Below are 27,634 nucleotides of genomic sequence, written 5' to 3' on the forward strand. Positions count from 1 at the left end.
AACAAACCGAACGTTGTAAAAGATAATACATATATTATTTGAAATGCGCGCGTTCGTGTGTATTAAACGCAACATACGCCGTCGAGTATTATAATCGCCAACGGTTTGCATTATTGTTATTATTATTATTATTATTATTATTATTATCGTCGTCGTCGTTATTATTACCGCGGCCACTATAATAATATAGACTACGGCTGCGTCCGGGTCTGCGTTTCGTAATCGATTTTATAGCTATTCTTTTATTTATTTGTTTTTTATATCCTCCGCCGGATCCCACTCGGAAGACGAGAATAGCTGGAAACGGCCGAGCGATGTGCGTATCGCGTGATATGTATTATACTATATACATAACGATCATATTATGCGGAACGATCTCAGCCAGTGGCGTAGCCAGGAATTTTGTATGGGGGGGGGGGGCTAAGTATACAAATACAATATGTCTTTTATTTACACTTTTTAATTTTTTATTAATCTTGATAAAATTCTAAGGTCAACACTCAACACTGTCAATGGAGGGGAGGGGGGCTATAGCCCCCTTAGCCCCCCTGTCTACGCTACTGATCTCAGCCGTTTATGACCTAACCTATGCCATAGCCAACAACACTAATAAAAATTATTACCCAGTCGCATTTTGTATATACACGATATTACATTCGAAACGCATCTAACACAATAATTCCATGTATACAATACTAAACCAATTTGGTACCTGGTACCTATATTTTATATTTATGAAAAAAATTCGGCCCGGGAAAACTATTTCAACGGCCTTCAAATTTGTTTCGCCATGAATGAATTTAGTCATTTTTTCGTGGTATAAATGTCAATAGTTAATTTGAAGTTTTATAGAAATTGTTGCACTCAAATAAGTAATTACTAAACAAAAAACTCATATTTTATGCTTACCTAATAAAAACAGAATATACGGTATCTAATATTAAATTTGAAAAATGTACCTACCTACATAACTTTTTTTTTCTAGTAGACCACATTAATTTTTAACAATGTCGAAAATGTTTACAACAACCATTTTATTCAATCAATTTTTCTCTATATGCTATAGCCATAAACGGGAAAGCCTCTAATCAGTGACGGCATGAATAGCTATTTTATGAGGCAGCCGCCTCATGCAAAAGTGGGGGTGGGTATCTCAATGCCTCTTGTCTCGGCTGTCTCTAAGACCTAGACGGCTAGACTAGTTTATAATTTATTCTTGCATACGACCTGCTTTTAAAATGTGTGAAAAGATAAGTGTAAAGTGTGAAAAAAATGGTGCACGGGTATTTATTTAAGGTAGGTAGTTGCTTCATAGGAAAAAAAAATTCACGCCGCTTCTGCCTCTAACTATTATTCTTTATATTATGAACAGTCCACTACCAGCTACGATCTGCCAGCATAGTCCACCCACTGTACTTATGTTTAGAAACATAAATAAATTAAATATCTTCATTCGCACATAATTGACTGAACATTTTTAAAATTCTAAAAGTATGGTACATACCTACCTATTTGTCGGTACTATTACTTTTAAATATACGATAGTGGCCGCAATAAATATTTTTAATATTGGAGTGAATTGACCTATTTTCAAACATAAAGTTAGAATCTTTAAAGTTAGGAATATTATCTGTGTTCTTACATATTCGTGAAATGTTCCAATTTAAAATGCTCATTTCTCGCTTTAAAATTTAAATATTGTAAAAATGCCAACGTAAGAGTACTGAGTAGGTTGTAGGTACAGATAATATTCTTATTTTCTTAACTTTAGGTTTCATGAGAGATCAATTCACTCTAATACTAAAACTTACAACATAAGGTTGTATACAATTTATATATTTATATAGCTAAGATATTAGAAAGAAAAAAATGACGAAAATGTAAAACAAGATTTCTCATAAGTTGTTCAATGTTCATGCTGTATAACCTAAAATCTAAAAATTAGGTACATTATTTATGTTAGGTACACAGTTTTTTTTAATAGATATTTTAAATTCAAATAATATTATAGACAAAATTAGGTAGATATTAAAACGAAGAATATCGATTTTAATTATATTTTTGTAATTTAAAAATATTTTTATAATATATACGCTGACAATTTATTACACTTCTGATACAATAATTGTATTTCAATGAATTCAAATTTAACACATTAAAATAATAGGTACTGTGCGGTACCATTTGATCACCTTTTTTTATTATATTACAAATAATGATAAATAATTTGTAAAAAAAAATAGCTTAGTTGTTTTTTTTTAGACCTATTATAATGGGTTGGTACATTATGATATCAACATTTTGAAAAACGGAGTTTAATGCGGCTGTAGAATATTTCTCTAATTTCCTCTATTGATAAAAAAAAAAAAATCAAATTTGATTGTTTCACAGAATAGGACGATTTGCCCCAACAGCCCCGTAATGTATTTTTGAGCACAAAATGACATTAGATCCGGGCACCATGTATAGTAAATCTATATTTATTAGGTACTGAATGTGTACGTACCTACTAGACAGTTTAGATACGTGTTTCTAGTGTAATACACTATATACACGAATACCTATCTACAAATTATTACAACGCTGATGCAAGACAAAATATTGTTTCCTACTTCCTATTTCCTAGTAGGTAACCTAAAATTATCAAATAAATTTGGACCTATAATCAACAGTATGAACCAATCACTACAACATGAAATGCAGTGGAGTAATAATTTTTTTTTTTAAATACCTACCTACCTAAATAATCTTATTGTAATCGCGCGTCATTGCAAAAACAAAGTGCATAATTAAGTATTACCCTCTGGTCAAATGCCAATATTTCACAGATAAACTCGTGTTTTTGGCACAGTTAACCCATTTTTATGAACATCTGTTATGTTCATAAGAGTTTCAGCTTCAGTGCAATTTTTGTTTTTTTTTTTAAATTATTAAAACGGTAATTTTTTTACATATTTTTGGCAAAAAATCCGAATACTTTAGATAACTTTTCGAGCCAACGATTGATCATCCCTTGATCACATAATAAATTCATTAACTTCAATCTAATACACCTTTTTCTTTAAAATATATTTTCTTGGGTATTATGCCAAAATACTAACAGTAACTTATTTCAGTTATTCTATTTATACTAAATGAAAATTTTCAAAATACAATTAATTATTTAACCAAAATTTAATACTGCAACAACTATCGATATAATGTCAGACTAATTAATAAATAAGCAATAACTCCAGTTAATTTGTGAAAGTTACTTAAATGTAATATTCTATGGACTAAAATTATTCTTTGATAGAAAGTATATTTGTATTTATCATTGGACTTTCAAAAATCTCAAAAAGGAATAAAAAAACATAATGTAAGTACCAAAGTACCAAATAGGGTTAAGTAAGATTGACATGCACTTTAAATGTAAATTTCATTTTTACAGAGTACATAAAGATATATTTTTAATTTTTAATTTTTAATATGTCTTTATTTTTTTAAAGCAATATAAAATATACTATTTAAATTATGTTTAAATTATTACCAATATAGATAGGTGTGTATATTATTATCTAGTCAACAATTTGTATTCAATATTCATTCAATAGTATTTTGTTTAAGCTCTTTAGATTCAACATATATAATTATTACCTATGTACTATAAATCATGATAAATAATGTATAATGTATAATAATTAATTGTGTGTAATGGTACACTTATATCTTTAATTGATTAAAGCTACCATTTACAAGTCACAATTGTATTTACTATTTAATAGGTACTATATGTTAATAATTTATTTACTATATATAAATCAATTTCATAATAGTTACCCTCACCCCTAGGTAACTAACAGACAACATTTTTGCATTTTATATTATATAGTGTAATTTTTGCTTCAAATTAGTATGTCGTATCATGAACTTACTTACCTGGCTATCTATATTACTAAGACCTACATTTAAATACCAATAGGTAATAATTAATGCCAAATTTTTTTTATAAAAATATATTTTTTTATATCTATTTTAAGTATATACCTAACAGCTAATCATCTTTATAATATTTATGATTTTAATATACAAATGACAAAATATTTGTTTAGTCTGTACATTTTAAGTTCAAAAATTGTTTTTGAACATTTTATTCTATAGGTATATAATAATTAAGAGTATTTATCTAATGCCACAGTTGATTGTTCATGGTTAAAGTTTTAGTACAGATGATGATTTGTAGTACCCATTTGAATCAGTTGTATGGCGTTGTGATAGATGAATGTCTGTTAGCTGTACGGTTCCAAATGTATAATCATTAAATTTCTGCAAAAAAAAAATTAAACTGTAATGTGCTTTAATTACTTGTTGAGTATATTAATAGATATAACAACTAAGTTAAAGATAATAACTAATCAAATTCAAATAGATTATTTATAGACATTTTTATAAATTTATTTTTTCAATCTTACTTCAATTATTTTTCTAGCATCAAACGTAAGATGAGATGGATTGCCAGAATCTCCATTAACACTAGCCTGATATTCGTAGAATCCAGAATTCATCAAAGTCACATGTAGCTTTACATGATTACTCCTGGGTGGTAATGCCAAATCTAAATTAATCAAAAGTATATAAACAATAAAAATATGTTTCTGATGTAAATTATGAAAAACATTATTTATTCTATTTACCACAGTCTTGGAAAAATGTTTGTATTTTATCGGCCAACATTTGAATCTCAGGACTTTTAACTTTGGCATATAAGACATTCACTTCTGATGGGTCATCATTCATACAATCTAATCCAGAAACTAATATGTCTAAGGATTTCAAATTCATAGGTCTAAGGGAAAATGTTAAGGTTGTACATTGTATTCAAGTTGCATAGATGTACATTATACATATTATTTTAATTCTGTACTTAATTATAGTATTTTCACACTGATCCATTAAGTTGATAGCTCTTTTTATTTCTGCTGCATCGCATAGAACAAAACAGGTAATTGTTAAATGAAGTCTTAATTGATCTTGAAATAAAAGCTCAGTGACACCACGGCACTGGCCACATTCATCAAGAACCATTTTCTATTATATCCAAAATTATTTAAAATATAAACATTAAAAATTATATTATTTAATATTAAATTCAACAATAAAATCTATTAAATTACAAATAGTTTTAATGTATTAGATTTTAGGTACCTTGAAAGCCAAATAGTTATCAATCACTATAGGGTTGACCATCGGCAAGGACACAAAATGAGTCATACTCTGTTTGACTCGTCCTCTCTTTATAATTGCATCAATTTTTGATTTAGCAGCAACAATGTGAGCCCTTTGTTCTCCTTTTATAGCTGAAAATTGAATAAATATCAAGATTTAAAATAATATTTTAATTAATATTGAGTGTAATATATTTAATGATAAATTGCAGATAACTATATAAAGCGTATATAATTTCCTAATATGAAAATAATAAGTTAAGGTCATAAAATTAAAATTAAAATTTTATTTTATATTTTACTCTATTTAAAATTTCCAAGGAAAATGTATCATTATGTGACTTTTAATTAGATAAATCTTACTTTATAGTTTATACTATACAATTTTAAATAAATCGGCTTACTTATTATATTCTTTTCTTTCATGCTAGGAATTTTAATTCTAGTTTTTGTTTGATATTCAAGATTTTTGAGGTTCTCTCGATTTCTACCAATGATCAAACCATAAAATGTACTAAAATAAAAAAAGTTACATCAATTTAAAATTCTTTATACCTACTGGTTTAAAATTTAAAAGTTTTTATTTTATTCAAACTCAATATGCAAGTTCTAAAAATAGTTTAATTTAATTTAATTTAAGTAAACGAGTATTATTCAAATAATATGATACCAGTAGTAAGTGGTGGTGAACACGGGAATCAACTGGAGAAAATTCCCCAGAACTATTTATGGTTGGGTCAGGTGGGTGGGTGGGTAATAATAAGTGATCTGTCATTATTGGTATTTAATATTTAAATATCGCCATAATTTAACAATAATGGTAAGTGTAATGTGTAAAGAATAGGCAATAATAGTTTGAGTATGGCAGGTCACCAGGCAGTATATAGCGATTATAATGCACAATTTGAGAGTAGCTACAATTTTTTTTTTTAAGTAGGTGGATCTCACACCAGAATTTTTTCCCCATAACATGTAATATAGATTAGTGCCACTGCCAACATGTACATCATATTACATACCCAGAATTAATTAGTAGGTACACACTTAACTAACAGTGGCGGTCAAATCATTTTGACATGGGGTGAGGATGGGGATGTGGCTAATATTTTAATATTCACTATTTGATCATTAAAAATATAATTTATGGTCATAAGGCCATAAATATTGTAAAAACAATTTGTCCCCCTTATTATTCCCCCCTCCCTGATCACCACACACGTTTAGCCACTACTGAAGCTGAACAAAATATAATCAATTTATTATAATCTTCTATAAATTATTATAATCTTGTTAAACAATAACTCACTTTGGCACTTCTAATTTCAGTATACATCGACCACCTTCCATGTAAATATTCAAGTCATCACATTCTTCTTCAATATCTATAAAAATAACAACAAAAACACATTTTATAGACATAGGTACATTTTGAGCAAATGGTTTATCTATCAAAACCTCTCGTTCATAGTACCATCGACAATTCAGATTTAAAAATAAAAATCTGTGTACCTAATGTCCGTATTCGGTTGTCACAAAATACTAATAACTATTTACACATTTAGGTGTCGTCCTAGTAAATCTCCATAATCTTACCATCTCTTTCGACATAAGCCGGCAGGCTTTCAGACATTTCGGTGTTGCGAGTTTCTGTTTCATCACACTCGTTTGGACAACAATCGGCAGTATTTAAACGATATTGTCGCCCATCAATATTTAATATCTTCGGACGTAACACATCCATATTTTGCACGAGTTTATGATTTACAAATAAAAATTCTGGATAGTTAATATTAAATTTAAATTTAAAATAATGAAATTACTAAAGATTAATATAGCTCTTGTACAATGTACATAATATTTATTATTTTGCCACTTATCAGTTATCAATTCTGATTTCTGATAAGATATGTGACAGTAACACTGCATATTTTATTGCCTAAGCATATCTTAAAAGGGGATTTAATAAACATATTTATTTTTCAGATGTAATTCACGACTGAAGATTGATAAATATTAAATAATAAATAATAATAATGACTACACTACTATATTATAATGTATAATTAGTGCACACTATAAATTAAATATATAATTGTAAAATTGAGCAACAGCTATTATACATTAGCTATTCTATATTAGTAACAAAGTGCATTGTTGAGGTTTACATACAAAAAAATTCTGTACCGATTTTTGGAATTTATTTTTTTTGGTAAGGGTCACAATGTCACATAATATATTGAACCAGTTATTTTAAAGCGATTTACTTGCTATTAACAATATTGAAATCATAGTTGTATATTCATTAATGAATATTGCTCACATTTGTGTATTGTGTCACGTATAAGAAAAAAAGTTATGTCTACCGTTAAGTCATGTTACCATAGGTGCAAATAGCGTTTGGGATTTGGGAGGGCTAAAGCCTTCCTTTGGTAATATTGAATAAGCTTAAAACAAAACTTAGAAAATGTTTTGGGGGCTATAGACATTTTTGGAGGGGGCTTAGCCTGCTTTGCTGTTACTATCCGCCACAGGTGGATTGCTCATCTCCAGTAGCGTTTGTAGTATTTTTCAACGTAGGAGACTTGAAAATGAATTACAGTTTTATATTTATTTTATCCAGTCTAATTTCAGACGTTTATGTGAAGTATTTGAAAATATTTATTCAACTCCTCAACTTTTCTAGTAGAAAAAATGCTCTGATCATAAACTTAAATGGAGGGTTTTTGGAAGCAAATTGGATCTTTAGCCTGTTATCTCCCTCTTGGTTTCATTTATCCACGGGCAACGGGGGGTAACACAGCTATAGTAATATATTAATGTAAATTGATTTAAGTACCTTTCGCAAACACATATAATGTGTTGCCCGGCGTATTGTATAAGCAAAATAGGTACATTTTTGAAGTGTTCAATTAAGTTGATGTTCAATATTGTCCATAATTATTAAATTTAAGCTCACCACAAGACATAAGTATTCTCCGTTCGCCGACAGAAGGTTGTGCAAAATCCAAAACGGATTGTACCCCGCTACCACTACCCAAATCCACAATTCTCGGATTTATTTGTATGCACGAAGTAACCACATTCTCTCGGTGAACGGAGTATATACGTATGATAGATAAATGTATCCTATATTATAATATACACTATTCACGTCATATACACAGTCAAATAATACGAGAATATTTGAAAAAAAAAACGAAAAATCGATAAGATGACGAGGGGGAAGTATACGAAAAATGTTTAAAGGGGTGTCTTATAAAAAAAAAAACAGAAGTTTGTATTGCCACAGGACACTCCCTTCAAGGAAAAGGGTATTCCGTATGTTTGAACTTTGAACGTTAAGTGTTGAAAGATTATAATATGTTTGAAAGCTCGCATATATGTTAAACATTGTTGTAGGTAAAACGAAAATGGCATAATATATATAATTATTTATTAATTCGTGGGTCTGTACAACATTAAAAAATATATATTTTAATAAAAACACCAAAAAGTCGTAAAATGTAGTTAATAAATGTGATTAATGCTAATAAAAAAGAAAAAAACTTAAATTGTACCGCTCTGTTGTACATTAGGATCTAATGACCTGGTGCCGTGTGGGTATAATGATATTAAACCATTGTATACGGAAAACAATTCTATATGTGAAGAAAGTCTGTCAATCAATGTTATTAAGTATATTTTATGGCATTATTCTTTTTTAAGTAATTTATTTTACTATTAGGCATTGAATATATTACTATTATTACTAAATAGTTTTTGTTTAAAGTTTTTAAATTACAACAAATTAACTAAATTCGTTATTCTTTGTTTGAATATCTAATTTTATCTAAATTTGAACAGAACATTTCTATAAAAAAACTTTGATTTTATATATCTTTTAGATTTTTTGGTTATAGTAGTATAGTATGAACTACTTATGACTCGTGAGAAACATTGTATTAAACTTTTAATCCTTCTTTATAAAAATTGAATATTTAATAAATTTTAAACTACAAAATTATTTGCAAACTGTAGTGATTTTGACGAATTTTGTCAACATTTACAATTTTTTATTTATCATTTTTTTTATAAAAAATAATTGTTACATGTATTTTTAATATTTTTTGACCTGCTTTTATACTAACTTATGAGGAACCTTGTATTCAATTTTTGAGCTATTTTACCGAGTTTTTATCAACAATAATTTTTAAAAAAACTAATAAAAACCGAAAAATGCTTAAGCCAATAATAGGCAAAATTTTGTCATGTATAGAATATGATAAAAAAAAACTTTTGGTGTCATTTTTAAGTATCTACAGCTATTTGTTTTTGAATTACAATTTACAATAAAATCAGAAAATTGTCCCATGACTCTTAGGCGTTGAATATTCTACAATGTTTAACTTTAAACGTTCATAAAAAATAAACTTGACGTTGTGGTAAACTTTTTTTTTATTTAAGGTACCTAGAGAGACTTATGAGGAATCTTGCATTACATTTTCAAAGATATAAAAAGAAAACATTTTATGAATTACTAACACAAAATAATTTTCAAATGTATTAGTTATGTTGTCAAATTTCTATCTTCAAAGTTCAAACGCTCATACAAAAATTATAATGAATTTACTCTAAACTTGTTTTTTTAATTCTACTAATAACATATTATAATGAATCTTGTATTACATTTTCGTGTTTTTTGAACAAGCTAAAAAAATGTTGACAATAGTTTTAAAAAATACTAATAAAAATCGAAAATTTCTTTTGCTTATCAATAACTTAAAAAGAAATTTCATGTATCAACTATATGTTGTCATAAAAAAATAAATATCTATAATATAAGTAATGTAATTTAATAATATACATAATATTAACAAATTAATTGAAATAATAAACATATTATTCAAAACTTCATACTCTACCTAAAGTTACTTAGTTACCTAACATATATATGGTAATTGACATTCTATAGAAATCCTATGAATTGTATAGATATAGGCTAGGCGTAATATAAAATAATATTAACATTTAATACATTACCAAATAGTACAAGGAAATGGGATTCTAATGTTTCTATAGAATGCCAGTTATATTCTTCAGTTCTACACTTTTCCGATAACATAATATACAATATTATGCTCGACTTAAAGTGTTAACAATTGAAGTATTTAACACACACATATCAGATTTTCATTTTTAATTAAAACATTTTATGAAGACATGAGTTAAGATGATAATATTGTAAATTATAATTAACTCAGTTCATAATAAAGATTATTACATAATTCTTTAAAGCGGACGACTTATTATTCATTGCTGTAATGTTGTCATTAATGTAATCAAATAAATTCCAGCGAACCTTGTTCTGATGTCGTGAACTCGTGAACCCAATTTTATACTAATCCTATGATTAGTACAGCTAATAAAATATAATCACTATAATTATAGATACTAAAAAATGGACCCCGTAAAATATTGAATGGGTGCGGCACTGCGGCGTCAATAAATTAATGTCAACTGTGTTACTACTTTACTAGCTATTCAGTATTTTAGTAGGTATATCATTGTAATATCGCGTATCGTAAGTAATTGACTATAATTAAATATCTGGTATACATGTATGTAATATGGTAGATGGAATACAATATTATTATTATACGTTAATGGACTCGTAGAAATAATATTGTCAAATGTCAAAATCAAATGATTAGGTACGTACGACGCATCGACATATTAACTTAGTTATCTATTGGCTATTACTATAAGGTCTATAATACATTATATTAATATAATAATATTATGTTCCATTCTACTAATTCGAGAATAATAAAATTCGACCATTTCCAGTTTTCTATACTTGAATAGCCAACAGCTTTCTACAGATTCGAACGGCCTTGACACACTTTTTGGGCCCCCAATATTCTCAGTTATCTACAGTAATTCCCTTATCAGTTATCAGATAAACAGATCGATTAGATAATTTTACAATAATTATATTGTAGTATTACAATATTACCTGCCTACTTATATTTTTCACATTCTTATTATTTTTTTTACGCCCAAAATCTGCTTAAAAACTATCTGGTAATTTTCCTTGACAATAGGGCTGAACGATTTCCATTACCTATGGAGAACTCCACTGAATCTGAGGTATGTATCTAAAGGACCTTCAATGTCCGCCTTAGTTGCGTTAAAAGATTTGTTTTGCACTTTTGCAGTAAAAATATATAATTATTATATTTTTTTTGATTTTGGTACATAGACGTTGCTCGACCATGCAAGTATTGGTATCACAGAAGCTGACAAGCGTATGAATTCAGCGTTGAGCCTTAAAGAATACTATACTGTGTATATCATTGAAACAAAGTATGAAATTGACAAAAATATTCTTAACCCGACGTTAGTCACGCTATGATCAAAATTACCGCATTTTTTTACATCTTGAATAAAACATATATATATTACATTTCAATCATTGATACTCAATATACCTTTTACAAATATTATTAAAAATACTATAATAATTTTCTAAATTAATTTAATTTGATGTATTAGGAATTAGGAAGTAACTTTTTATAACTATCTTTAATACATAAATTATATAATTGTATGAAATAATTATTTATTTTGATAAAATTAATAAAAATGTATGAAACATATTTTATTATTGAAAAGTATAACGTGGTCGAAAAGACCGCTGTGTGTCTAATGACTTAATATACACTGGCGCAATTAATGTCGGGTTAAACCACTATATTATTACGTATTACTAATCATCACAAATCAAATAATTGTTTACCTTGTGCATGAAGAATTGACAGTGAGACATGGGCTGAAACGAAAGGAATGCAAAAGTTGTCATTGGCAACCCGACGATATACTGACTTTGTGACACTTCACAACCACTTGGGAGATAAATATCCTTGGGTTGTCATACCACCACTGCCAGAAAAGAAACAATCTTTCATGTGGAACAGTGAAGCTGTGTCTGATACTATGGACCCAGATTTTGTTGATAGAAGACGTGCAGGACTAGAGAGTTTTCTAAAGAGAATAGCTGGCCATTCTGAAATAGGTTATGACGAATGTTTTCTTAAATTTCTAGGCGAATGTGATAATTGGATGGATCTATCAAAACTACATAACAGTGAGTCAAACATGTTTACTATAAACAATATGAAATATACACCTAAATAAAACTATTGAAACTATTAATGATGTTGAATAAAATAAAAAAAAACCCTTTTCTAAAATCACTATTTGTATGAATATAATTTCAGATATTTTAAAAGATACAGAGCTTACAATTAAAACAATGAATGCATCATTGAGGGGTAGAAATTCAGATAAGCGGTTTGAAGCAATTAAAACATACAGCAATAAATTACAGGTATACCGCATATCAAATATAAATTTCAATAACTAATAGTGTTTGATCAATATTTTGTGTTTAGGGTTCTATAAATAAGATATTAACATATCGAGCAAAACAAGCGGAGCGACTATACAATGTAGATATGATACATTTACACTATGGTAGAATTTTCAGTGAACTCAGTGCTGTGGATAATGATGTTGGTGATGCAGTTCAGGTATTGATGTATAAATGTATAATTATGTACATTAATCTTAAAGCCACTTAAATAAAACTAATTTAATTTAATATTAATTGGTAAACATTTAAAATACCTATGGACTATGTTAATAATCAGGTACCCTATCTTTTTCATATAATTTTTTTCATTCGTGGAAATAAATTCTAATTAACTACAGTATAATAAATTGACAGTTTAGTATTAATAAAATATAGAAATTTATTTATTTATTTATTAGAAATATATAGGCTTGCGCACAATAGTAATAGAAATATATTAAACATACAAATTCAAAAATATAAAATATTATTTAATTTAGTATGCTATTGATATTAACCTAGGAGCAAATGAGATAGTTATTATTCGTTATACTATGATTAAAACCACATTGCCAAACATATTTTCTACCATCTATTTATATTCGTTGTCAGCTCTCTCTAATTAGTTGCTGGTTTCATTATTTCCATGTATCTTGTTGTTGAATTTTTCTATTTTAAATAAAAGCATTTTTGTGACTATTACCTCGTGAATTACTTATATATTATTATGATGTTTATTTTCTAAAAAATCATCTAAGAATGCAGGCCATTATATATAATCATATATTATAGCTACACTTCATTTGTTGAAATAGTAGGTATACATTTGTAATCAAAAATTAAAATTAATTTTCAATTGAATAATGAAGACATTATAACCAAGCTATTCTAGTACTCTATTATTTAGGGATCTAAAAAGAGGCTAATTTCATCAGGAAATATTGACTGTATGTCAGGGGATCTCCTGGCCCCCCTCCTAAAACTGCTTCTAGATAATTGATATTATAGGGTCTATTATATATAGACAATAACATAAATATTAAAATACATTACTAGGTAAAATTGGTTTTATGTTCACTAATATACATAAGCATGGATATGGTGTTTGGGGAATCAAATCTCCCAAAATAAAATGGTTTTTAATTTATTTCCTGGTTCCTTGAAAAGTGTCTTAAGGGTTCTACTGTATTCATAATTTATTCTGCACTACTAATTTAAGATTAACAATAAAAATTTGTAATTTTTTAACTAGTTACCCCCCTCCCTTCTCCTAACAAACAGAATTTTGTTGTCATTATTTTATTTATTAAAATCGAAATAAATGTTTTTATCCTTTAGTAAGGAAAGATAAATTATCACTGTAATAGTGTATACCTATCATATGAGATTAGTATAAAATATTTTTGTTATCAACACTAATATAAGGGTTTTTTTATATTCAGAGAACAGGTCATTATATGGACTCAATTGCTTCAGCTATTAGTCCAGCGTTGGAAGACGAAGAGGTTATTATGGACCAATTAAAAGAGTAAGTAATTTTTTTTCTTTAATAAGTTATAATACTTTTTAACTATTTATCTTTTTCATTACCTTTAAATTATAGTACGTTGATAGTTAATATGTTTTACTTAAAATAACTCAAATTCGAAGTCAATACTTCTGTTTTTAAAATAATTATTTGTTATTTAATGTGTTACTTTATTAGTTACTGTATATTTTTATAGACATATTTTTAATATAATATGTTTCTTTTAGGTACTTGGCTTTTACAAATTCTCTCCAAACTTTTGTCAAAAACCATGATTCACTACATTACAACTTAAATCAGTTAAATAATATGTCAAATAGTAAAGGTAATTTTAAGTTATTTTTTTTGTTTAATTAGTGTATTACAATAAAATAATATTTACTAAATAGTTCAAATCTTAAAATATAAATACTTTGTGTAGTGCATATTATTGTCATGTTCCTGTTTCGAGTCGCAAACAATTGTGAGCGGCTTATCCACTTATAAAGAATTTCATAATTGCCATAAACACATATTTAATATTTTCACAACTATATGTATCACTTGATTTTAATGTATCTTTGATAGTTTCATAACTAGTGTTAATCATCTGTGGAACACTAGATTAATAGAACTTAATATAATATTTATACACCTTTTTTTACGGTTCCTAGCTAACTGGTTAAAATAAAAAACAATTATTTTATTTCCTAAACATAACAAGCAAATATTTTCTATTTTTGTACTGAACTTATATAATGTATAACTTATATAACTTTTTATTTATTTATTTGAAGTAATCTACAATCTATACATGTTCTTTATTATAATAAGTAGGTTTGATAAGTGACAAGTAAGAATGATATGAATAATAAGATTAGGGAAGATACCCAGTGGTAACACCCTAAACTTATATAACTTATAAAATATTTTGTTACTTAGATATTGAATTATAAATAAATATACATTATGTATATTATGTTTTAGAAACTAGTGGGATAATGTCCAGACTCTTTGGTTATACTGCAGCTGCAGCTGATCGTGATACAGCAGCTATAGAAGCTTTTGAAAATAAAAAAATAGAGGCCAAAGCAAATTATTCGTAAGTAACTACTATACTCTATTCTAAATAAGTCTGGAGAAACTCGCACAGCCATCTGAACGGTCAGATCACTGGGATTGTCTGCAGTCGTTATTCGTCACCTTACACTTTGTTTCGGCAAGTCAGACTAAGGCTGGCTTTATTTTTGGTATACCGGTAATTACTGGTATTTAAAAGTTACTGATATCTGGTATTTTAGAATACCGGTATACCATGAATCAGTAACTATTGTTGTTACCAAAAATACCCTGTATCTACTTTTATTATTTATTATTTTTATATAATCGTAAAGACATAATATAATAGCCCTATTGTAGGTTGAAGACTTGGGCCCCTATTGTAGGTTGAACACTAATAAATTTGTTGAGATAAGGTAATTACTGAAAATATCGTACCTCAGTAATTATCAAGGTACAGTATTTTTGGTAATCACCGAGGCACGGTATTTTCGATAATTACCAAAAATACTGTATAACCAGTAATAAACAATTTTCGGATACCGGTATCAAAATTTGAAATATCGCCAGCCCTAAGTCAGACTGTAACTTTGCTCTGCCAGCAGCAAACGAGACTGCAACGCGTTATGGTCAAGTTTTTTGCCAGAATTATTTGAAATTGAGTATATAAATAAATTATAAACACAATTTTAAAATTATATACATAAAAAAAATAATTTTAATTCTGGTTTAAGTAAAATGGTAACCGTAATCTATTATTATTATATATATAGGGTGGTGTTCATTGAAACATCGAGTTTTATATTACATGTATAATGTCCTCTTAACCTGCATTGGCTGCACTAACAGATCTTTTATTCTTTTTTTTTGCTCTATTGCATATTTTAAAATTGAATAAAATACATTTATATTAATATTGTTTATAGTAATTAATGTTAAATTTTATTTTAGTGAGTTTGTTGATAAATCATTAGAAAATTATAAAGAATTTGAAAGACAAAAAGACTCAGATCTTATGAACATTCTTAAAGATTATGTAGCATTTCAAACTAAGTATGCTCAAAAGGTTTGTACGTTATTTAATATAATTTAAAATTTAAATATAGTATAATATTACAATTAAGAAATTATCTAGTTATTAGTTATCAAATATTTATTATTTACTATGCTTTGCAAAAAATTGCCCTCTATTTATTTAAAGTATAAAAAATGAGACTTATTTCATTTTTGTCTGTTAAAAACCGTGTATTACAGTTTGTTAATATTTAATAAAATTGTAGATATTTCTGAACATAATCAAGTGGTTGTTACTTTGTATTCAGTGATTAAATTAGTTATGATGTAACAATTATAATAAAACTTAACTTACTGAACAAAATAACTTTATTTATAGAATTAAACTTTTTTGTATACACATTTGATGCAGATACGATCCAAAAATATTTAAATGCTTTATACAATCATAAAACCTATGCTTAATTATATAGTATATCTAACATTAATTACAATTTTATTTTACAGGGGCTACAAACGTGGAAAAATATTTTACACAGCATACAAAGTATTGACTAAACCATTGCAGCTTTTACATATCATCATTATTTAAGTCAATTATTAATCCATTTTATTCATCATTGTGTACCTAAACAGTCATTTTTATGTTTATTTAATACTGGGTCATTCCAATATTGTTGAGAATAATAGTCTACTTAAAATTTGAAACTGTGAATGCTACTATAGAATCACTGAAAAAAAAAATTAAGTAGGCGTTGTTCTAGTTCATTATATTGTTATTTATTTTATAATTAAACCATTAACCATTTACAAATTCATCAAAGCACATAATATTATATTAAATTACATTTTTTATGCAATTCGTTAGCTAATTAACTTGTTATTTATCTGTACATAGTAATATTAGAACCTTAATGTGCCTAACTGAGATTGGTAAAAACTCTATAAAATGTGTATTAATTCTTCAATATTTTTTTGTAAAAATTAAAATTGGTTAAATGTGGATGTATTAAACATTTATGATTGTCTATTAAAAACATTTGTTTTGATAATTTCTTTATTATCAAATATTAAAATCGAAAGTTGTTACCAAATGTATATGTATATTTATTTATTTAATTATATTCTTATTTAGAAACTAAACGATTTTGTGTTCTATATTATATTTTAAATTTTTCTGGGCACTTACTTAAATATATAGAAATGTTATAAGATATTTAATATTTTAATTACGTTAGTTGTCTAATTTTGTGTTTAACATCAAATAAGAGATTATAATAGTCCAGTAGAGGTGTAAAATTTCAAAAAAATAGATTTATTTTAAAACTATATATTATGTTATAACTAAAAAGTGTAAGTAAATAAAGAAAGCCTCAGAAAGCCAGAAGTTATGGCTGGCTGTAGAGAATATCAATAAGTTTCTATATTTTATAATCAATACTAATTTTTATATTGTAAAACAATGTTATGTAAGTTGTAAGTATGTATAGCTGTAAAAGTAAGTAAGATGGTCTTACATTGTTTCATTACATTTAGAGCAAAAAAAAATTTTTTAAATATTTGTGTAAGATGCATACAATTTTTGAAAAAATAATTTTATTTTACGTTTTTAGTATACTGTACCTACCTTAACCTTTATCCAACGTAAAAACAGAAAAAATCACTTTGCTCTATAGTATAACTTTTGTCTTTCGAGCGTACTAATATCGTCGTTGAGTAGGCGCAATTAGGGGGGGGGAGGGCTAAGCCCCCCAGTTTATAATCATATTAATTATTAAGGTTTCTGCTGGTGATACAATTTTAGCCCCTCCCCATAAAAAATATCCCTAATTGCGCCTATGTGTCCATGACTATGGGGTCTGGAAGTTTCATCAATATCTTAGACAATTTTAAAATAATAATTTATTTTTAATACAAACAAATATTTTCAGTCATAAATTGCTAAAATTCCAATTAAATTTGCTATTGACTGTTTTGTATGACATTAAAATATTATTATAGCGTTTATTAATAGAATTTTATTGATGGACAACGACCATTATCGACGCCTTTCGGCGATGATTAACAAAATCAATACTAAATTTGTGTACATTTAAAATAATATTATAATAATATACTGTCTGTCTGTCATAAGATCGTCATGTTACTTTAAATTCGTTAAAAATGAGTAAACAAGAGAATAAAAATGTAAAATTAACGTATTTTCCTAAACTTTCGAAGGTACCTACCTACGTCGTATATCGGGTATACCGTATACCTACCGTTTTTCGTATACAATGGTTTTATATTACTGAATTAAAATTCAACACATCTACACATCCATTTCAGTGAACCCTCTTACATACCTTCTGTACCCACATCGGAACGGTACACACTTGCCCACCTTTTTTTTTCTTTTCCCCAATATTGAAAAGTTGGTACTTTGAAAATTCTGATTTCTGGACACTATTTTTGTCATAGTTTAGGCACCTATATCGATTATTCACTATGATAAAACTACATCGTGACAATGGCATTACGTTTTTTCAACCAAAAAATTTACTGTATAGTCTAATAATAAATTATATAGTATTATGTTTCAAAATATGAATATTCTAATTTAGTTTTACGTGTATTTGTGGTGAATGAATTTTGGCACAAACACTTCGAATGTATTTCCTATAATCTTATACATTGCACTTTTAACGCACCTACACCGTTTGAAACAATTTTATTTGTGAAAGTTTATGAAGTCGTGTTTATTTTTTTACAACGTACCAACATAATATATTCCACGTTAATCAGTCAACGTGGATTTCAATAATCTGACCGTTTTAGCGCAAAGCGTATAAGCGCACAGATGCAGACAGAGCAATAATAGAGCGGTATCTAATAATATATTATTGTTACCTATAGAGTATAATATAGACGTTATATTACAGCTATAATTAACTATTATAATATATAAGGGTACAGGAATTTTAATTTTACCTTAGAATGTTAAAGGCATATTTAATGAAAATAAATACAGGTATATATACATTTTTATTTTTGCTATTTATACACGGTCAACCCAACTTAACCTATGCATGTACTTCACACCCACTCGCGCCCACACACATTGGCATTCGCACATAGGGTGATTTCTTACTATCACTAATAACAGTCATTTTCTTGGTAAATTACTCTAAAAGTATGTGTTCGTTAGTATTATATTTGTTTTACAAACTTGATGCCGAAATAATGGCTAATACCTACAACATTTTTAACAAACATTCAGACATTAAAACTTTAAATAAGTATACCGCAAATACCTTTTATCTATACGACTTAAAACTTATTAATGACAGCAGAGAGTAACTATAACTGAAAGTCTAAAATTTAATTTCTATAAATTTGAATCTTCAAAAAAAATTCTCTGTTCATAATTTTTCTTTTTCAAAATTACCACCCATATGAAGTAACAACTTTGAATTATTTAAAAAAAAACACAACACAAATTACGATTTTCAATCGGTGTACATTGTACATGAAAATTACCGATGAAACGGCTATATTACCTACAAAAAAGAGTCACCTTGTGTGCATATTTCGTGCAGTGGTCACTAGGGCGATGTGTGTGTGGGTGTATGTGTATTGTTTGTTCGTGAATGATGTATACGGCGGAATATACCTGTAATATCGACCCACTCGGTGTTTAAAATACAATCTAGCACCATCGACCGCCCACGCGCGGGTCGGACATTATTATATATTTTTTATTATCGTTATTATTATTATTACCTATAAATTAATATTACACGTTCTCGATCAGCTATAGTTTTCCTGCGCGCGGCGACCATTCACCGTGAACCGCTGCCGACCGAATGACGTCCGGCGACCATCGGCTGCGACCGATCGGCCCGACAAGTTGTCCGCCGGCCACGAGACGCACGCTTCACTCGTCGTCGTCGGCCGTGAGGAAAGTCGACGACGGCGTCTCAGTGTGGGGCGTAACCGTCCGGTCCAACTGTCAGATCGCTCTGCCCGTCTTCGGCACGCTGTTCCTGTTCGCCGGCATAGTGCTCACAGGTATGGTTGTCGCTGTTATATCCGCGGCAATGTGTATATATATATTATTATATAGGTGTATATTTTATAGCTGGTCTAAATCAGCGACAATCGTAATAGCGATCATTGCCTTGATTTACGTTTAGCCCTATAGAATGCTTTAATATAGGTATTTATTATCTTATTTTTGGACGTTCGTTGCGGGGGTAACCGTTCGTAAAATTGAGACGAATATAATAATGGTAGGTATAATAATATAATATATAGAAAGGGTTTTTTTCGGTCGATCGTACGTGCATTACTAGTATAGGTACGACGACTAACCGATAGCATCGAATTGTTGAATTTTATCATTTGAATTACACATGAATATATTTACGCGTGATGACTGATGGACGGCAAGTAGAATTGCGTACGATATGATTAGCAGTCAATGATTAGGGTCAATCAGGATCGTTTTCTATTCGTTAACATTGTTTTTTTCAACCTGTTCCATCACTTTTCATAAATTCAATTTGATTTGTAAAAAAATAAATAATCAACTAAATGGATCTCATTTGTTATGTCGAGTAGACTAGTGAGGGGCGGAAACAAGGGATGTTCCAAGTCCGGAACTCCAACACCCTTATCCCTTAGGACATATAAAATAATCTAATAGGTATATAATAAGGATAAACTATATAAACTAATAACGATTCTGTAATAGTTCTCAATTTCGCTTTAAGATATGGAAAAAATTAAAATTATAACACATCTATTTAATTTGACACATTCTATAATATTATATTTATAAATCCTGGAACGTTATAAAATACATTATTGCAACTAGTATAAATGTACAAGTATACTATCACACAGTAAAAAATTCGTCCATTAGACGCTCTACACCGGTTGATGGGTTTATTTGAAAATTAGATAAATAACAAAAATAGTACAAATGTGAAAATTTAGGCTGAAATCTCAATAAATATTTTTAATTTAATCACATGTTTGAATAAATAATAATGTGTACTAGTTTTTGAGACTCTTTCAATAATCTTTCCTTTGGCTTATTATTGACTCATTCGGTTAATGAACTCAAATGGTATAATCCCAAAGTGAGTCCAATAAGCGGCGACCACAGTATTATTATCATATTATTATTGTATAATATGTTCAAGACGGCGCTATGTGTAGGCAATTTAAAGGCATTGATTTATTTTCTGTCATATGCATGACAGATATTTTATTATTATAATTATTAACTTAGGTATAACATATTATATTATAATTTAGAGTTTATGGCTTGCCAATAAAATAAAATTTGTTCACACAGTGATATCTTATGGCTGGGTAACTGGAGGTGGCGAAGACGACTCGAAACGAAAGTTCTACCCGAAGTCTGACAACGGACGAATATTGGGACCTATATGTTTGGTCGTGTCGATCGTAATGTTCATTGCAACAGCAGTGCTCCGGACAATCAGCACAAACGCCCGTTTCCGGCAAACTCGTGTCGGATTCCACTGTCCCGTGCACGGTGACTTCTTTCCAATCAGTCCCGGACCCGATCCGAGGAAATTCTCCTGTGAGTGTGTATCGATAAATCTAAGTATTTGAAAACACGATATTTTTAAGACAAATCTTCAAAAATCAGAATTTTAATAAACGCACTGTTTAAAAAAAAAATCTGTGCGACCGTGGTTAAAAAATCACACCATCGGTATATAATATATACCACTTATCTCGGACGATAAATATAATTTAATACTGTATAATCGATAATATTATATGGTAAAGTACGTTTGTATATTTTCAAAATTGTTTCTATATATTATACTTGAACGATGTTTTTCATTCACAGTTTCTACGGAAAACCTTGCCAAAGACCCGTGGAGATGCAACTGTTTGAATCGACCGAAAGCAGACTCGCAGGAAACATTAGCCGTCGAAGACTCGCCCCCGCAATGTCCACACAACGGCGTGCACGGGAGCACCACCAGGAGTCCGAGTCCCGTGTCCACTTGTCCGACGCCAAAACCGTTTTTGATATTCACCGATTCCGCGCATGGGTGGGTATTATGCAATGCCAATAATACAATAATATTTCCGGTCCAGAATAACGACCATTATAATGTTCATTACATGTATTACAACTCAGCGTCTCGGCTGGTCCATTCCGTAGCGAAATTTATGAGGTCAAACCATGCACGCGTTGATGGTATGATAAATATTTAAATCTTTCCATCGCGTTTACATAGAAACTTTGTAAAATTTCGACCGATCGCAGAAATCAATTTTTATTAGTGGTGATGGGATACGTTTCAATTAACATTTAACACCGTATAAAGGCTGTTAACCGCTTTCGTCCCGCCATATATGTTTTAGTCGCGACCAGTGCGATGTCAATGATTTTTTTGAAAATAATTAAAAAAATAACAATCTGATCTGGCCGAGTTGTAATTTTGTATTTAATGTGTGATACTTATTCACTAACAACGTTTTCTCAGTGCTTGCAAGGAACTTTACAGCGGAAACACTCTATTCCCGGACGAACCGTTCGGATCGATTCGATCTCTGTCGGTTCCCAACGACAACCTGACCGTGGCGTGTTTTCCCGTCGAACGCTCGTCCGAACAGTATTTGAACGTGCCTGAAGATGCTTGGTCCCACAAGAGGTAGGCATCGTACGCGATACTTTAATTAAAGTTAATATTTTTATTTGGTAAGACGGCGTGATCTTGTATGATTGGCAGGGGTTTAAAACATATAAATACGCAAACGTCATAAATATTATGTGTCAGCACTGAGTGAAAATTAGCACTATCAATCACGTATATTATATTATAATCATAAAAAATGAATTGTAATAGTAAAACTATTCAAATTATAGGTGTACTCACATAAACAGCGGGCCGATTACCGAGGAAATGTTAATCTAGGTTCATCATTTGATGCATTCGGGGGATTCTCAATCTATAGACTATAACTATGCTGCAAGAGAATGTTTTGAATATTTAAAAATGTTTAAAAAGTTGTACAACCGATTTGAGTTAGCGATAAATTATCGCAGGTGTAGGTTTCAATAATAATCTGAACATCTAGAAAACTGAAAGACCACTAGATTAACGAACTATTCCTGAATAATGCTTATAATTGGTTACGATGGCCACATTTCACAAAATGCGATTACCGGTTTTTGCCATATGAAATTATTATACGCAGGTTGTATACGTGCCTTCGACAAAGATAAGTCGCACACATATAACTTCAGATATTTTTTGCTGACAATCTTTGTGTATATCTCATGAGTTATGCACATTGTGTTGTCATGCGTTGGTCGGCCAACAGGTGTCTACTTGTCTGTTGCAAATTTCCCAGCGACTGCCGGATTATATTTTTCAAAAAAATGTACCATATTACATTATATTAATTTATAACACACATATATATCAAATGCAATGTATCTAGATAGATATGTAACACTTTTGCAATGCTTGTATTGGTAGGTTCTTGGTATCTTGGTGATAAAGAGTTACACATCATTTAATAATATACATAAATATTTTAAATCATAAATATGCGAATAACTATCTTATAGTATAGGTTATAGAAACGTGTAACTAATAACCAATAATATACTATAAGCTAATAATAGTAAAAAAAATAATAATAATGTATAATATTTATTAATATACCTAAGTATATTATTCACAAGTCACGAAATATTGAAAATAAACTTATCGTTCTAGTGACTTAAAAATCAGTTTACAATAGTATTTTCTGGTTAGTCTTTACACGATTACCAGTCCTATAAGGAGTAGGTATTACCTATGTTTCATTTTTATTAATTTTAAATGGCTTTCTATTGAAATAATAGGTATCAAGATAATACTCGAATTTTTTACTATATGATTTTCGTATTATAAAATGTCCTCTTTTCTATTTTATTACTCTTAGTGTATTTTTTTATCCATTCAAGAATCATAGTTATTATTTGGATTAATATAATATATTAAATGTATTACAATTAAATATACGCTGGAATTTTCGAGTCAATCGTATAGATGACGTTCCTGTATACGCAATGTACCGTACGAATGTAAGTGATATGGACATGTTATACAATATAAGATGGACAAATAGATAGATCGATCGACCATAGTTCGACCATGACTGAAGACCATCGTTTCAATTACCCGCGAGACACGATCGCCGACCGATTGACGAATGAAGATACCGATAATACCCAATCGACCAGAATTCGTTCGTCTCTAATCGGCAGTCTGTTCCGATTAATTTCCCCAGTGTATTCATTACAGTGATTACATTATTAAATTACCGTTTAACAAAACATAGCTGTAAGTATGAGTTTTTAAACAACGCCATCGTTGTATTTTACGCATAATTATTAATCATTTTAAACATTATTATATTGCAGTTATTACGGGTTTTTTCTATATATACGAGTGAATTGTAAAAGTTTATTAGTATCGAAACCTGTGTAAAATCACATAATTAAATTTCTAGAAAATGTTAATAACATAATAATAATAATAATAATAATAATAATAATAATAATAATGACATATTTATCGAGACTTAAAGTCAGTATGATCCATACGATCGCTGCAACGTCATCTCGTGATTTATTTTCATCACAAGATATTATTTTTAATTACTGTGTTTTTTCTATTTTGCCCACAACAGATTGAGTTGCCCGAGTCTGCCATCGGCGGGAGACGAATTTCCGCAGCCGGTTCACAAGCCTCTAACTCCACAGGTTGTAAAGGTGACGCGCGAAATTAAATTCGTCACGCCTATAGACAAGAGTCCATGAATATTTATTAACTAACCATGTCAAACATTCCTGTCACTAATCAGATTTACGACGATTTACAAACATATTTCATGAATTCAATAATTTGTGGCTTTCATAAATGTGATAAATGAATAGTTAATTATATAGACATACTATACGTTAAGTCTAGGGGCCAGTTTTTTCTACACATAATCTTGTACGATATCTAAACTAAGTGATAAAATTAAAGTAAAATTATTTTCTTAATAGTATAATATATATATCTGTTAAGAAAAAAAATCACAAACCAACTTTTTAAATAAACTTCCTGCGTTCATTGTGACAAATAACATTGTATTTTTCACAAGTTATGAATTTAATCAATTAGCTAGGTAGGTATATTTACTATAGCAGATACTATATTGTATATTAAGTAGGTACTTTTAAAATGTTTGGTATTATTAGCACAATATTGTAAATCATTTTAATCATAATAATATATTATAATAATTCCATGTTATAAATATATAAGATAACTATAACTATATGTGTTCAAAATTCATTTCAAAATTAAATTTATTAGGTAACCGCTAGATTATAGCCTATAGGCGACAACTATAGTAGGTTCGAAAAAAATCTCTTAATACCTATTAGGTTAGGTTAGGTACTCATACCTTAAATATTTATACAATTTGTATTGCTACCTCGAAACTTGTTTAGGTTCTTATTTACTAAATCTTCAGATTTAGTTTTAATTTTAATCTCGAATTATAATATAAATAATTAATATTATAATATTAAGTACCTACCTACTTCAGGTATTTGAAAATTGCAAATAAAAAACATTTTACCGGCTATAATACATTAATATTACACATTTTTGTAATTTTTATTCTAAAAATACCTACTGATATTTATTATAAACTCAAAAATGAATGGTGTGCGTTTATATTATAGTTAATAGTATTTTGTATCTGACATTTTCTTAAAATATTTATCTATTCGAATTTAAACAGATGGGAAATTAATAATTACGTTGATTGTGGATATTATACGTTATTTGTGTGCAGTTTTTATCCGTTATAGGTTAGGTTACTACAATACTACAAGCGATTTAAAAAATGTTTCACCTTCATATTGTAAGAATGGCAATTTATTTTTGTTGAATATACGTCATAAATAAATAATGTAGTATATTCAGCATTTGTTTAACTTAATTAATTATTACTATATTATTATACTTGTGACTAAATTTTTATATATTAATTATTAACAATAATTTCCTAAATCTTTTAAAGTTGAATACTATTGTAATTTATGTTTATTAAACGTGAATTTAATATTTACCATTATTTACCTACAATTTACAAATGTAAGTACAAAATATATTATGTTTTATAATTTGATATCTTAAATATGTAATAAACACCATACAACATTATAAAAAATACATAAAATATAGTCGAATGACAACTTACGAGTATTAACTGAAGTTGGTGTGTGAAGTTTAAAATACAATTGTTATATAAAACTCAGAGAAAATCTTAAATACATGAACTATTTCCATGTCGAAAACTCACAATATTTTCTAATTCGCTTCTCCATCACACATAAAACAACTCTTCATATTTCTAGATATATTATAACATTTATAAATTATTAATTTTATAAAATAAATTGTATATTAAATTATATTAAATTAGTACTCATTTTTAGATTATTAGAAATTTTAATATTAACTATATATTATAAGTTTATAACATAATATTGTTCTGTTTTTGGTATAGCTAGATGACCATCAAAGTGAATTCTGTTCTACATGGAAAATGAAAACCTACAACAACATAGATTTCGTCATAAAATATAGTAAAACACCAATCATAAGTTCTTGTGTTTAATAGCATAATATCTAATATTACTAAGAACTTAAACGTATTAATAATCCACACACTGCAGCAGATGACGAATAGAGAACATTATTTTCAGCCCACACACATCTCAGACCGAACGCATTTCCCTCACGACCTCATATTGCAGTTTACCACAAATGACCGGGTAAGATAAAAAAAACCGACATGTTTACACACATGTTTTTTTGTACCATCCTCGTGTAAATGTTGAGAAATTTTAAGTCTATCGCGTATTGTTTATATTTACTTTCCATTCGAATATAAACCAACAGCGATGTATAGGTATATATATAAATAATTAGAATATGTTTTTACGAACCGGATAATATTTAAATAATATACACACACATAGTTTATTAAATAAACAACGATCCAACAAAGGTTATTGCCCTAACCACCGTCGGTTCTTGAGCAACGGTGGCTGGTTACGATCTGCAGAACAATGTGGGAATATTTTGATGTATACCTACGAATTAATAGGTAGGTATGGATTATTATATTGTATTCGCGTTATGACTAGCAAACAATTTCGAAATTATTTATACAAAATTCTAGTGATAGTGTAAAGCGAATATTAACAACAATCGATTTTTCAAAATTATGGCCACCAAATTGTTGACCGAGTTGCTATTAAATATTAAAAATGCCATGTTTAACATTAATATTGTCCGCCCGTTATAATTTGGTTATTTCAAGTCTTGTACATATATATATTGTGTATTCGTATTAATATATCAG

At 28.6% G+C, this 27,634-nt stretch overlaps 3 protein-coding genes across 4 annotated transcripts; 2 read left to right on the forward strand and 1 right to left on the reverse strand.

Annotated features, from left to right (window-relative positions):
* Positions 1–3,543: 3,543 nt before the first annotated feature.
* On the reverse strand, positions 3,544–7,005 carry LOC132943016 (activating signal cointegrator 1 complex subunit 1). The gene is made up of 8 exons (XM_061011778.1): positions 6,798–7,005; positions 6,511–6,586; positions 5,609–5,718; positions 5,185–5,336; positions 4,904–5,067; positions 4,674–4,825; positions 4,452–4,594; positions 3,544–4,305 (listed from the first exon to the last, which is right to left on the reverse strand). The coding sequence occupies exons 1-8, from the start codon at positions 6,943–6,945 to the stop codon at positions 4,192–4,194; spliced, it is 1,059 nt and encodes a 352-aa protein (XP_060867761.1). The 5' UTR covers positions 6,946–7,005; the 3' UTR covers positions 3,544–4,191.
* Positions 7,006–10,765: 3,760 nt separating this feature from the next.
* On the forward strand, positions 10,766–17,321 carry LOC132943763 (sorting nexin-4-like). The gene is made up of 10 exons (XM_061012853.1): positions 10,766–11,333; positions 11,446–11,549; positions 11,996–12,330; positions 12,464–12,573; positions 12,638–12,775; positions 14,040–14,125; positions 14,353–14,450; positions 15,092–15,206; positions 16,115–16,229; positions 16,685–17,321. Exons 1-10 carry the CDS (start codon positions 11,310–11,312, stop codon positions 16,733–16,735), a joined length of 1,176 nt encoding a protein of 391 aa, XP_060868836.1. The 5' UTR covers positions 10,766–11,309; the 3' UTR covers positions 16,736–17,321.
* Positions 17,322–19,087: 1,766 nt separating this feature from the next.
* LOC132943354 (uncharacterized) lies at positions 19,088–27,391 on the forward strand. Of its 2 annotated transcripts, XM_061012320.1 has the most exons (6): positions 19,088–19,187; positions 19,971–20,227; positions 21,522–21,773; positions 22,050–22,257; positions 22,696–22,863; positions 24,896–27,391. In XM_061012320.1, exons 2-6 carry the CDS (start codon positions 20,023–20,025, stop codon positions 25,023–25,025), a joined length of 963 nt encoding a protein of 320 aa, XP_060868303.1. In that variant the 5' UTR covers positions 19,088–19,187; positions 19,971–20,022; the 3' UTR covers positions 25,026–27,391. The 2 variants fall into 2 exon arrangements, with proteins under 2 accessions (XP_060868303.1, XP_060868302.1); XM_061012319.1 differs by lacking the exon at positions 19,088–19,187 and having other exon boundaries at positions 19,875–20,227.
* Positions 27,392–27,634: the final 243 nt, after the last annotated feature.

The sequence above is a fragment of the Metopolophium dirhodum genome, chromosome 4 (genome assembly GCF_019925205.1).
Source record: "Metopolophium dirhodum isolate CAU chromosome 4, ASM1992520v1, whole genome shotgun sequence".
NCBI lineage: Eukaryota > Metazoa > Arthropoda > Insecta > Hemiptera > Aphididae > Metopolophium > Metopolophium dirhodum.

Excerpts from the sequence above, each read along its gene's own strand:
- LOC132943016 (XM_061011778.1), bottom strand. The coding sequence starts at position 6,945 with ATGGATGTGTTACGTCCGAAGATATTAAATATTGATGGGCGACAATAT. Across the intron at positions 5,719-6,510 it reads CTGAAATTAGAAGTGCCAAA|TACATTTTATGGTTTGATCA; the intron begins GTGAGTTATTGT and ends TTTTTATTTTAG. Across the intron at positions 4,306-4,451 it reads ATGCTAGAAAAATAATTGAA|AAATTTAATGATTATACATT; the intron begins GTAAGATTGAAA and ends TTTTTTTTGCAG.
- LOC132943763 (XM_061012853.1), top strand. The coding sequence starts at position 11,310 with ATGGAGAACTCCACTGAATCTGAG. Across the intron at positions 11,550-11,995 it reads GTGTATATCATTGAAACAAA|AATTGACAGTGAGACATGGG; the intron begins GTATGAAATTGA and ends TTGTGCATGAAG. Across the intron at positions 15,207-16,114 it reads GAGGCCAAAGCAAATTATTC|TGAGTTTGTTGATAAATCAT; the intron begins GTAAGTAACTAC and ends ATTTTATTTTAG.
- LOC132943354 (XM_061012320.1), top strand. The coding sequence starts at position 20,023 with ATGACGTCCGGCGACCATCGGCTGCGACCGATCGGCCCGACAAGTTGT. Across the intron at positions 21,774-22,049 it reads CGATCCGAGGAAATTCTCCT|TTTCTACGGAAAACCTTGCC; the intron begins GTGAGTGTGTAT and ends TTTCATTCACAG. Across the intron at positions 22,864-24,895 it reads GATGCTTGGTCCCACAAGAG|ATTGAGTTGCCCGAGTCTGC; the intron begins GTAGGCATCGTA and ends TGCCCACAACAG.